Below are 13,735 nucleotides of genomic sequence, written 5' to 3'. Positions count from 1 at the left end.
AATGACTCGCGCGGATGTCGCATCCACTGCATACGTATCTCATATGAATATGAGAATCAGAGTCTTCGTAGCTCGGCTGACCTAGGGGTTAGGGGTAATTGTGCTCGGTAAGACATCGTGTCTTATGCCTACGTATCTCATTTGGAATGAGAATCAGAGCAAGCCGTAGTTCAGCTAACTACGGGGTTATGAATTGGGTTTTGGACGAACGGCGTTACTACGCAATCTACCGGATGCTCGACCTTTGGAGACTTACTCACCTGTAGTAGAAGGAGTAAACGTGTGTTTAGGAGAAGAAAAATCAATGAAGGGTTAGGGTTAGGGATACTCATGCAAAAAGGCAGTCCTTGACGAAGGAACCGCGCTACCTGCGGGGATACGAACACATGTATAAAGTAAATGTGCCAACAAGGCAATCAGAATAAATCTCCCAAATGGTATCCCACAAGCAAAGTGGAATATCCAGCGAGCTATCCCTGCAAAAGTCATGTGAGCCTACACAAAAACTCAACAAAAGGGTTAGTGAAACAAGATAAGGATTAAGAGAAAACATGCTATGACAAACGTAAGTCAGATTAGAGCAAAACAGTATGGTTTTTCATGGATAATAGTATGGTTTCAGAAACCTCAAACCCTGTGGCATACACTTCAGAAATTAAACGATTAAGCATTCAAGACATTATTTATACATTCATACATAATTATGAACCCGTGGGCAAAAACCTAATGAAATTCATTCATCATACCTCATACATTCAGATGATCCAAATTAAGAGCATAAAGGTAATGGGAATAAGGGCAAACCTGATTGGAGATCTTGATTGAAATTGAGTTGCACCCGTGAGGTTTACAAAACAATCTTTAGGGTTTATGTGAGGCAGAGGTGATTTTGTGCAGTTGAGTTCCCTTCAGGGTTTGGAGGTTGCTCTGAACTCTGTTAGCTCTTCTCTCACTATCTTTTTCCCAGGGTTCTTCTCTCACTATCTTTTTCCCAGACAGGGTAATAGGAATAGAATATGCCTTTTGTTTCACTAAAACTCTGAATTTATAACCTAATTTTTGTGGACCTGTGGGCTCAAATGAGAGAGGTCCAAGTCCAAGATTTTTTCTTTTATTTATTTATTATTATTATTATTATTATTATTATTATTATTTTCGTTTTCCGTTTTTTTTTCAAAACACGTGGGCTTCGCCTAGCGAGCATGACAGCTCATGAACAAACCTTTGCTCCTTCAAGATTAACGTTTTGACTGACGAATAGACCCCTGTTGGAAGTAACTCAAGTCTTTCCCTTGTGTTGACTGATCATCTAAATAGAGCCCACAAAGTGTCCTGGATGATGTTCAAGCTTCTTGGATCCGATTCCGATTGCCATGATGAAATGCAAATGCTAAATGATCTAAAAATGAATGCATGCATGAGGTGTAAAGCGTATGCTTCCAGGAAAAATGAAGGGTAAATTTTGGGGTATTACAACGAGTAATGAACTCATCGCCCAATATGTGACTAAAAGGTAAAGGAGCAATAATGACCCCTCTTTTGATACTCACTTGCTCTCGAGGGATATTTTGTCGCCTCTAATATGTTCCTTTCAAATATACCAGTACCACATGCAAGTAAATTATCGAGTTAATTTCACATCCCCAATCTACATAGGATCCTCGGTCTACATAGGAACATAACGATTGGATTTTAAAAATATTTCACTGTCACATATTTTTTAAATCAATTCAAATTAACTTCAATTAACTAAAACAATTAAGTACATAAACGTTCCAAGAGAACCATAAAAAAAAAACAAACCAAAGTAAATAATTTAGAATTTTCTAAGCTACATCATCAATCTACTAATATCATTAATCTACCAATAAACTTAGATTTCATCCAAACCCGATATATCAAATATCTACAACAGTCTACTTAATAATATGAATTTTTGTTCATTAAATTAAGATTTGTGGACATTAAATAAGATATTTTACTAAAGTAAAAGTATTATAATCTTTCCAATTATAAACTATATATTTTCAGGATTATAAAAAAAAAGCAAAGTTGGGGTCCATGTCCCGACAATTGGACACAGCCAAACCACAGCAAAAACGATTTCTAATTTTAGAAGCAAAACAAAATAGAAATCATTGCCAATTTGCCATTTACTCGTTTTATTACAAAATTTAGCTTCACCTTTATTATTATTACTTTTCTAAAAAAGAAGAAAAGGTGTCGCAAAATAAAAGTCTGAATCTGACTGAGATGCTACAATAATTAATAATTAAAGAAAAAGAAAGAAAAACAATTAACATAATGTATTAATATATTTCTATCCGAATGTAACAATAAAAAGAAATTCTAACAGAAGGAAGAAGAAAAGGTAGGAGAAAGAGGTTGATGGTGGTAGCTGGTGGAGGAGAAACAGAAACGGAAGAACCCTAATCTGTTTCTGTTCAGAAAGAAAAATGAGCGGTCAATTAACAAGGAGGCACAGTGGGACCCACAAAAAGCCTCCTTCCATGTCCAAAAGGATCGAAAATGGAGCCGCCAGCGAACCTTCCAGCAAACCTTCTTCTCCTCCTTCTCTCGAGTAATCTCCTTCTCCTCATTTCAATCTTCTTAAATTTATTATCATCGTTATTACCGGATTTAGTTTTAATTTTATTCTATATATTATTTTTGTTAAGTTTTGTTTTTGAGCTTTTGAATTTTGATGAATTGTTTGGTGATTAAATCATAGTTAATTGTTTTGTATAATTGTGGTTGTTGATGAAATGATTTAGTTCTGATGGAGGAGAAAGGACGGTTAAGAAGCTTAGGTTGTCCAAAGCCCTTACTATATCTGAGGGGACATCAGTTTCAGATGCATGTCGGCGAATGGCAGCGCGCCGCGTTGATGCTGTTTTGTTGACTGATTCGAATGCTTTGTTATCAGGGATCATGACTGACAAGGTTTGTGAATTTTCTGTGTGAATGTGTGTTCCTTGAGTGAGTGAAGTGGATAACATAGTATGAGATTTAATTTTAATGTATAATGCATGGATGTGTGTCTTGCGTTTAGGATATTGCTACTAGAGTTATTGCCGAGGGTTTGCGACCGGACCAAACAATGGTGTCAAAAGTAATGACTCGGAATCCTCTGTTTGTGACATCGGATACACGGGCCATTGAAGCTCTTCAAAAGATGGTCCAAGGTTAGCTCCATTCCTATTGTTAATATCAGTGTTATTATTGGATTTTAGGTGTGTAAATCAAACTAGGATGTCCGATGTCGTATATTAATGTTGTTTTCACGATTTTAGGTATTGTTGTGCTTGGATGATGCAATTGTAACTGTTTTTTTTTGTTGCCAATCCCAATTAATTTAATACATTTTGTGCAGTTTTTTTAATTTTAATTTTTTATTATGACTTATAGAGTTCTTGTATGCAATATTCTAGTAAGAGATCTGATTATAATGGAGAGGATGCATTAAATGTATGTAATATTCTTATATGAAATTTATGATGTAGGATGCTCATGCGCATTTATCACTCACAATTATAGTCATATATCATGATATCTTCGCTGTCTGCGATTTAGCAATAGAGTTATTAGTACTGTTGCACTGCTAATAGTTTGGTAATTTAGATGGCTTTAGAAGGTACGCAGGGGTTGAAAAGAGCTCCTTGTGTAGATTCCATTTATGGGCTTACCTTCTTTAATACTCCCCCTGGTCCTATTTATAAGAGACAAATTACTTTTTAGATTCATTCAACAATCAATGTATCTGGTCTGATAATAGACCACTAGATACATTAATTATTCAATGAATCTAAAAAGTAACTTGTCTCATATAAATAGGACCGGAGGGAGTAGTTAATAGTAGACCTTATGAAGGAGAGTCATTTCAACGAGAGCATATTTGTTTTTACTGTGATTTCTTGTAGGAGCCATGTCTAATGTATTCCAAGCCGTTCTTGTCCTGAAAAATGTATTATAATAGAATATAGGAAAATATTGTAAACATTTGGCGTATCATAGTAAAAAAATTTGTTTTCAATGAAGTTTTGTTCTTGAGACTATAGGAAAAGTATTATAATAGAATATAGGAAAAGAGTATTTCAAGGAAGCCTGCTGTCACTTGTGTTATTGCACCATTGGTGATTTGAGCTTGATCCAATGATCACTTCTATCTTCATTTTCTTTCAGTGTCCTATCTCCGGGGCTTAGAATACGTAGGGTGGTAATTGATAATGTTATCCCCTTGAACTATTAACTGTTCACAGTGTTCAATAGTTGGAATTAAAAGCAACTTGGGCATTTTCTTATTGTCTATTCCTTGGTTCTAAATACTCTTTTTTTTGGGCGCACATTGTGGCAGTTGTCTGTCTTCATTCTTTGTTTCTTGAGACTATATGAGATGTGCTACCCGGGGGAAAATAATTTCATTTTTAGCTACTAAAATTGCCTTGTCATCAGTTTTATATTCCATGTTTTTGTCCTCAGAATAAAAAAATGGCATCTAATTCTGATTTACAACAAAACCTGTACCTTTCTGGTATTTAAAGCTATATTCATTTGACAATCTGTGCCTTATTGTTTTCTCTTTGTGGAAGTATTCCTTTCCCACCATCCGCCTGTTTATTTATTACTTTGTCTATTTCTTTGAATAATGGTGACTGATGGTGCAAGAATTGGGCAGTGTTTCTACTAGATTCCGTGTTTACATCTCGTCTAGATGTATAGCCTATAGGCCTGTTTGGCAAGCACTTTTATCTAACATATAGCATATAAGCTCATATAATTAAAAAACCGTTTGGTTACTGTCATTTATTCGCGAGCTTATAACTTATTTTTATTAGCTTATAAGACCTGTTTGATTTCCAAAAGGATAAGTATTGGAAATAAGAGAGAGAAGAGTGAGGTTGAAAAGTGGGAGATATAGGAGACGGAGAGAGATGAAAGAGATAAATAAGAGTGATTAGAGCGATATGAAAAAGAATATACAAGATAGAGATATGAAAGAGAGAGGAGAGAGGGTGCTGTAAAAGAAAAATATGAGATAGAGAGGGGAAAGAGGGAGGATAGAGAGAGAGAGAGACAAGAGATGGACAGAGAGAATTGAAAGAGAGGAGAGAGTGAGAGTGGAGAAAAGAGATAGAGGAAAGGGAAGAGACAAATGAGAGAGATAGAGACATGATAGAGGGAGAGAGAGGGGGAGACTGAGAGAGGAAACGATCTAGGAGAGATAGAGACATGGAAGGGTAGAGAGAGATGAGATGAGATGAGAGAGATAACTTTTTATGAGTAGAAAATGAAAAGAGTATTTTTGTATTTTAGATAGCTTGTAGTTGGGACAAAAAGTTGCCCCATGGTTTAGTGAGGGACAATAATTTCTGTTTTTGTCCACTCCTATGCCCCACTGTTTTGTTTCCATGACCAGTTTATGAATCAAGTAGAGTACAATAAAAGTTGTTTTGTTCGGCACCTCATTTTTAGCAAATCAAACATGTCCTATATCGTTTTTTGATAAGCTACTTTGAATAGCTTATAGCTTAAAGCTTATAATTTTTCTCTCAATTTTATCTTTGTTATCTTAGTTGAAAAAAATTAAATATTAACCGAACATATTTTCCCCATCATTTGATATTTATAAGCTAGCCCAACCGCTAATTTTACCAAACACTACAAATTCATTTAACTAGCCTATCCGCTATTAGCTATCAACTATTTGTTATAAGTTCATCTGCTATAAACTAATTTATCAGTTACTCACTATTTTTATCAAATAGAGCTTAAAATAATTATTAAGTGCGGTATAATTTGATTATTTCTTTTTAAACTGCTAGGTAAGTTTAGGCACCTGCCTGTTGTGGAAAATGGTGAAGTCATTGCCATACTGGATATTACCAAATGTCTTTATGATGCCATATCTAGAATGGAGAAGGCTGCCGAGCAGGGGAGTGCCATTGCTGCTGCAGTTGAAGGTGCCGAACGCCAGCGGAGTAGCAATGCATCTGGTTAGTTATTAAAAGTATTCTCATGCACTTCTTACAATATTCAACTACCAACTGTATTTGAATGTGTAAATTGCATCCACACACAGACATGTGTTTTTAATGTTGCTGCTGAAATTAGAAACAAAGGAGCTGGTAGTTAATAGAAAAAGATAGGTCAAAGAGAATTACAACTGTGCACTTTTTTTCTTCTTCTAGTATACATCTTTTTAATCAAAAAGTGTTTGAAGAGTGGATACCGCGTAAATCTTCTACTAACTTAACTAATAACTTGTGCGGTTAGTTATTCCCTAAATTTGGTATTAATTTTTCTTTACATTCTTCCATTGTGATTTCTGATTCTCTTAAAGAGTTCTTAATTTATATTCTTGCTTTGACGACTTGAAGTTTTTATCTTTGAATAGTAAGCTGAGTAGATAAATGTTTTGAAGTTGTAGGATTTAAGGTAAAGATGGAGAAAAATATTATTGATTAATGATAATAGCTTATTCAAAAGACTCAATACTAAACCCTATATCCTATTTATATTGATACATAGGCTTAATCCTAATTCAAAAAAATCATGATAATAATAACTAGTATAAAATCTGATACTAATCGATATTCTAAATTAATATAAAAGATATTATAAAATATTTTGTAATATGGTATCACTCCCCCTCAGGATGAAGTTTACTAAGCTTTAAGCTTGTTACAAATATACCTTTTAAAAGAGAAAACGTAACAATTGCGGCAACAATCTGAGGTCGACGATTCAGATAAATCTTCAGCCTTCAATCTTTTTCTAGCATCACCACAAAATGGCTTCAAAGAAACATTAACCCCAATTTGATAACGAACGAATGCCAAAATAGACAAACGCTTAACCATTAAGCAGAAGCAATTACTCAAAGCTTAACTACTTAAGAGAAGCAAACATGCTTTGCAATAAGAAAAACCAAAATGGAAATGGTATTAGGTCTCACTTTGGCATCTGAAGCCTTAATTGAAATGTGTCACCAGATCACACCAAACCATAATGTCATTGGGTCAGCACTCACTCCGGCAGCTGAAGCCCAAACTTGAAGGTGTCACAACTTTAAACAAAAAAAAGGTGTTAGGTCAGTGCTCACTTTGGCTACTGAAACCTTAACCTGAAAATGTTTTAACTTCAAAACAAACTTAAAAAATATTAAGTCCGTGCTCAATCCGACAGCTGAAACTCTAATTGAAATGGATTATGGTAGGACAACTTCAATCAAAACAAAATATGCAGTTTTTTTTCTTTTTCCCAAGGGCGGAAAATACACATAAAACAGAAAGATGTGTAAACTAACACAAGATGCCCATGAACAGTGGCAAATGCAGAACAACCCAAGAACACAAGCAACACCGATTAAATCACTGAAGCACAAGACAACAAGCCACTAAAAAAGAACAGTAGCAAAATAAAAAACCAAATGCATGTTCATATAAACTAGCAAAGGTTCAACTACCTATATAATACTAAATAATAAGTCCTCTAGATGGTTGTCCAAGCAAGACATTTGGCAAGCTATTTATTTTATGCATCAAACAAATCTTAACATCTGTAATTTACTCTCATGATTATCGACAACTTAACAAGAGCACCACTCTCACTCAATCCAAGCAAAGGCTACATAAATAGTAGGTAGAAAAGACACCGTGTTGAGCCCAAACACCAAAACGGGGGCGTTTTCTTAAAAGTGGGACCCACAAGCTGGATGGTCCCTAACAAAACAGAATGGGCAGATGAGCTGAATGGGACTACGTCAAAGAGAACAGGACAGAATTCCGTGTCAATCACCAGAAAAATCACGGCGGAAAGCCGGCAGAAGGCTGGCGGACGTACTCTCACGCAGGATCAAAATAGGCTCTAGATACCATGTTGAAATTGTGGGATTTAAGGTAAGAGATGAGAAAAATATTATTGATAATATAGCTTATCATTTACTTGATACAAAAGACTCGATACTAATCCCTATTTATAGGGATATATAGACTCAATCCTAAATCAAGAACAAATCAATATAATAATAACTAATATAAAATCTGATACTAATATATACTCTAAATTAATATAAACGATATTATAAAATATTTTATAATATTCTAACAAGATGAGTTGAGAATCAATGCTACTAAGAGAATTGCATTAAAACTTAGCAAGTTTAGGCATTAATATTAAATGTGTACTTTTTAATGTATGCAATTACACTCTATGTTTCTTATTTTTAAAACTGATTTGGATGGTTTCTACTTTTTTTTATCTTATCTTTAAAGTCGATTTGAGTGGTTGCCATGTGTTTCAATGTTGTTAGCCAATCCCACTCAGGAGTCGCGACATGTTTGGTATCACGGTCGGTTGAAAATAGATTTGACTTCTTTTATCAGTCCTGTAAATTGTCAACTTCTCTATCCTTCCTTTATCAATTGTTAGAAGTGCTCTATATTTTTCTTATTTAATGATACTAAATTCTGTTTCAATTGTTCCCATCTTTATCAGCTCCAAATGCTTTGTTGGAAACATTGAGAGAGCGAATATTCAAGCCTTCCTTGTCAACCCTAATCAGCGAAAATACAAAGTAATTTCCGCATTGTATTTTGTTGTGTATGTGTGTATTGCCACATGATGCTTATACGGTCAGGTATAACTGTTTTACAAAGTTCTGTAGCTTTATGTTTCTAGGGTTGCTATTGCATCAGCAGCAGATCCTGTATATGTAGCTGCAAAAAAGATGCAGGAGTTGCGTGTTAATTCAGCTGTTATAGTATCCTTGTCAGGATCCAAGATTCAGGGGATACTCACGTAAGATCTTTTTCAGAGGCTTTACTCTATTCTATTTGAATTCTCATTATATGGGATGACATAAATGGTTGTATTTATCTTAGATAATACTTCCCTTTAATGATATCGGGACTAAGTTTTGATTCAATATAATGTTCTCTGGTAGGTGCCTAGTATTTTATTACAGTAAATACGGATATTCCCATTTACTGAGATTAAATCCATAGATTCAGTACTCTCACACTACCAGAAACAGATAATACAGAATAAAACACTTGAATTTCAAGGGGATACTGTACTGGTTTCCCTTCCCTACTCAAAAGCCCCAAAGCGGGAAACCTTTTTGAATTCACACCCACTTCATCCTAGGCTCCTAGCCCTTGCCTCTTTCTTTTATTCCCTCCTTACCTAAAACCCCTTCTTGATTTCCATCCCATCTTGCCAAGTGGATTGGTGGTTACATTGTCATTCAATGCTGACGTTCCTTTCTTTTTCCCTTACTCTCTGCGTGATCTAATTCAATGCAGGACTTTATCTCACCCTTCCTAATTTGCTCCTTATCGTTGTATGATTCCTTAACACTCTATACATCTTTTATGCAGGTCAAAGGACATACTTATGCGTGTTGTGGCTCAAAATCTCTCCCCCGAGTTGACTCTAGTCGAAAAGGTTAATATTTTATTTTGATTTAAATATGTCATTGGTCTTTGCAAATATACCATTTTTAGTTTTAGTCTCTGTAATTTTTTCCCTTTGGTTTTGGTTCTTGCAAATATTTTTTATTTTGCTTTTGGTCATTGTTCTTGTATTTTAGTCCTTGCAAAATAGATTTATATCAGATTTATGACTAAAATCAAATATTCTACATTTTACAGGAATCAGTTTCAGTATAAACTAATTTTGCAGAAACAAAACAAAAAGAACAATGACCCAAGGCAAAATAAAAAATATTTGCAAGGATCGAACTCAAAAAAAAAATAAAAAAATACAAGGACTAAAATAAAAAAGTGGTATATTTGCAGGGATCAATTAAATATATAAGTTTTTTATTTTTCTAAAAATTAACGAAAGTGGAAAAAGGGTTGTTTAATTGTGAGACACTATTTCTTCTGTTGTCTTGTTTTCGCTCGATATTGAGAACTGGTTTGATTTTCTTCTTGGTTCTTCCCTTTCTCACTTAGGTAATGACTCCAAACCCAGATTGTGCAACACTAGATACAACAATACTTGATGCCCTGCATATGATGCACGATGGGAAATTTTTACATCTTCCCGTGCTAGACAGACGTGAGCTTACTTTCCTAAATTTGCTGGCAGACTCTAAATTGTTACTTCTCACCGACTATTATTGTTTCTGCAGAGGGATATGTTGCTGCTTGCATTGACGTTTTGCAGATAACTCATGCTGCAATTTCCCTGGTAAACTTCATTTTTGGGATACATACAAATTATAGGTAGCATTTCGTAGACAGGTCAGAATGGGATGAATCATAACACAAGTGTTCTGTATTATGTACAGTGGATTTAAAAGTGTTTAATGGATCAGTTCAGCTGTTCATATAACATTCCTCCTTCTGGCATCTTCATTTTTGCAATCCTTGTGGTGTTCACTTTTAATGAAAATTGAAGTCTATATTGTGTAGAAAGAGTCATTTACCATTTTTTATTGATAGTTGATACAGATGCCAATTTCTGATTACTAAGATGTACCTTAGGTTGAGAGTAGCTCTGGAGCTGTTAATGATGTGGCAAATACAATAATGCAAAAATTCTGGGATTCAGCTTTAGCTCTAGAGCCACCAGAAGATTTTGATACTCATAGGTATACTGGTTGTACAAATATTTAAACATGAGATATTTTTCTGCTTTTTTCTGATATTTAAATCTACGTTGTTTTATTGCAGTGATGTTTCTGGGCTCATGACATCGGATGGGGCAGATACATCAAAGTATTCTACGGGTTTTGAAAATTCATTTCCCTTTAAATTTGAGGATCTCAATGGTCGCATGCACCGATTCAACTGCGGTAACTATCTTAGGGAAAACATTGGGAGGACTTGGTCTATATTTTGTTTGTTTTCATCTTGTATGTTTGCCACAAACATCTTGTGCATTGACATCTGAACCCGGGTTATGTAATTTTATCCTCTTCTCGACCCACTTTGATTCTTATAAGAACTCAGTTATTTATGTTGCTGTATTTTTGTAGGTACTGAACATCTAGATGAGCTAGTAACAGCAGTCATGCAGAGAGTTGTTATCAAGGACAGAGAACTCCCTGCGATTGTGGTGTGTTTTATGCTAATGCAAATTCTTCTGCCTTAAGAGTTACATGTCTTTATTTATTTACATCAATTTTTCCTCATTTTATAGTACGAGGACGATGAAGGTGATAGAATTTTTCTTGGAACCGATGACGATCTTGTTTCTGCTGTCAGCTATGCTAGATCTGCAGGAGTGAAGGTGAAGTTATCTTCTTCTCCTTTGATGATATTGGTCTCTATGGGATAATTCACTTGGATTTGATTAATAGATTCTCATGTAAAAAATATTTTTGTATTTCAGGCTTTAAAGTTGCATTTGGATTTCGGAAATTCAGTCAAACCAACACCACAACCTGATACAGCCACTAGACGAACATCTAGTGTTTTGTCTCTCAAGTCCAGTATTTTTGCAGGGGCTATTGTTATAACAAGCATTGCCATATTAGTCTACCTAAAACGATCCAAGTAACGTGTTTCGTGGTTTAAGCAGGAAAAAGCAATATTTGCTCTGTGAATCCCAGAGCTCTTTTGCATTTTAACTGCTCATTGCAAAGGAAATGCTGAATACTGAAATATGGGAGCTTCTCTAATACTGAGTCTTGTTATTTGGGCTTAGTATTTATCCCCATGAGATGAGACTAAGTGATTAGTTAAAATGGTAACTTATATTTTTTTGGTCTCTGATGAAACTGTAACTTATTATTTTTGGTCTCCAATGTAATTGCCGATCGTAATCCTTTCTCCTTAATCCTTCTAAGTGAGAATAGATAATGTCTTGTTATACAACAATGAGAAATGCTGGGGTTCTGCATTTTTCATTGATTGATTTCAAGCTTGCAAATTGCAATGATGTCACGTAATGTCAAAATAATCATTGGTAGAATATAAATGATTTAAATTTCTCTAAATCTTCTATCATTCATTTTGGTCTCTTAATCCAATGTGGTCTATTTCTCCATTATTAGTGTTGAGTTACCACTATTTTTGACATAGTAATTTTCTCCAAGTGTCTTGCAACAGGACAATTTCATGGGTTGCAATTTTACAACATGTCACATAGGTCTTAAATAAGTTCATTCTATAAAATTTTATTATATTTTTCTTAAAAATAGATATCAAATTAAATAATTTTAAGTGTACTTTAGTACTTAAAATATAACAAAAGTTAAATATAAATTAATAATGGATTTATGTGCCATCTGTACAAGATCATATAGATTCTCTGTAGCACACGGGGCAAAAAAGTAAATTAAATTGTAGTCAGGGAAGTGACATTCCAGTCGTATTGACTATTGGCAAAATTAAAAAAAAACAATATAGAAGGTGTTTTAGAGTCGATTGAGAATATAGGTAACATAAGTGATTATGAAATAAGCTAAAATGATTCAATCTACTCTTCAGTTTTTCAACTTATCACCGGGGAGAATTTTAATCCCCTTTCGATTACAGTATCAATTAACAAGCGAAATTGACACTATGTGGTTTACACTCCTATTATCTGAATGAACCAAACAGATTCAGCACTCACGATTTAAGCAAATGTGATTCAACGTATGCAATTTATCGGTAAAGCAACACTAAAACGCGATACATATCAAGGAACATAAACCAATCTTAATAAATCAACATGAATTTATGTAATTCGAATTAAGCATATAAAATATAGAGAAGAATATTGAAAGTGAGAGAAATTGGATTGAAAATATAAAACCTCAAAGTATTTGCGGAAACATGAATCAGTAGGTCAATCCTTGGTGATTAGTTCTCCATGAATCGTACAAGCAATATTGTATTGTGAAAATTTAGAATAATCCTACTGCAGCAGCGAATTTTCTCTTATAACAAAAGGAAAATTCTGACCCTTATGAAAATCGACCCGAAAATTATAAAAATCGGTGCAAACTAACTATTTTAATTAAGTCTAGAACTTCAACGAATTATTCGACCCTCATTCACTTCGAATCAGCTTTTGATATCAACACGAAACTTACGGCTCATTCTCTTAACTTTCCAATGCATATTAGAACGTCTCAATCCGATTTCTGTAGCTCAAGATATGGTATGCACAGTTAGAAGACATCAAATAACTATTAAAGTTAAAAATAAAATACGAAAATAAAATAAAGACAAAAATAAACTTAAATATAAAACCACACTAAAGTAGTAAAAATAATAAAACAAACTATATAATTGTCTAAGTACAATAGTAGAAGAGTGTACATCAAAATGCACTGATCAAATTCCCACACTTGAACTTTTACACTCCGAGCAAAACTATAAATTCAAAATTCAAAACAGAAAAACAAGAGCAAAACAAAACATGCAAGTCCAAAAGTTCTCAGGATACCACGTGGAAGCAAAATTCTAATTCTAAACTTTAAGAATATGGCGTTAGTGACCAACTATTGTGATAGTCAAAATAGATAAAATGACAGTTTATCAAAGAGTACATCATAAGTAGCAAGATTCTCACAAGATAAAATTCACTCAACTCTCAAGTATTTAGGTTGACAGTTTACACTCAAAGCACAACATGAAAATTCTCACTACCATAAGCTTGAAAAGACTCTAACATCCACAATTGAATTACATGTACACAAAGATCAAAAAGACTTTTATTCAATTGTAACTTGACCAGGGTACACGAGAGATAAATCCTAAGGGGGTACTAGGCTAAAATTCAAAGGGTCAAA

The 13,735-nt window shown here is 34.2% G+C and overlaps 1 protein-coding gene across 1 annotated transcript; it reads left to right on the top strand.

Annotated features, from left to right (window-relative positions):
* The first annotated feature begins 2,289 nt into the window (after positions 1-2,289).
* Positions 2,290-11,950, top strand: LOC127107041 (CBS domain-containing protein CBSCBSPB3). The gene is made up of 14 exons (XM_051044316.1): positions 2,290-2,581; positions 2,775-2,943; positions 3,053-3,185; positions 5,823-5,993; positions 8,497-8,575; positions 8,680-8,799; positions 9,381-9,447; positions 9,960-10,065; positions 10,139-10,197; positions 10,494-10,600; positions 10,683-10,804; positions 10,988-11,067; positions 11,152-11,241; positions 11,344-11,950. Exons 1-14 carry the CDS (start codon positions 2,457-2,459, stop codon positions 11,509-11,511), a joined length of 1,596 nt encoding a protein of 531 aa, XP_050900273.1. The 5' UTR covers positions 2,290-2,456; the 3' UTR covers positions 11,512-11,950.
* Positions 11,951-13,735: the final 1,785 nt, after the last annotated feature.

Source organism: Lathyrus oleraceus, chromosome 7 (assembly GCF_024323335.1).
Source record: "Lathyrus oleraceus cultivar Zhongwan6 chromosome 7, CAAS_Psat_ZW6_1.0, whole genome shotgun sequence".
Classification (NCBI taxonomy): domain Eukaryota; kingdom Viridiplantae; phylum Streptophyta; class Magnoliopsida; order Fabales; family Fabaceae; genus Lathyrus; species Lathyrus oleraceus.
Note: the sequence above shows the minus strand (reverse complement) of the source record. Positions and strands in the feature narration are given on the sequence as shown.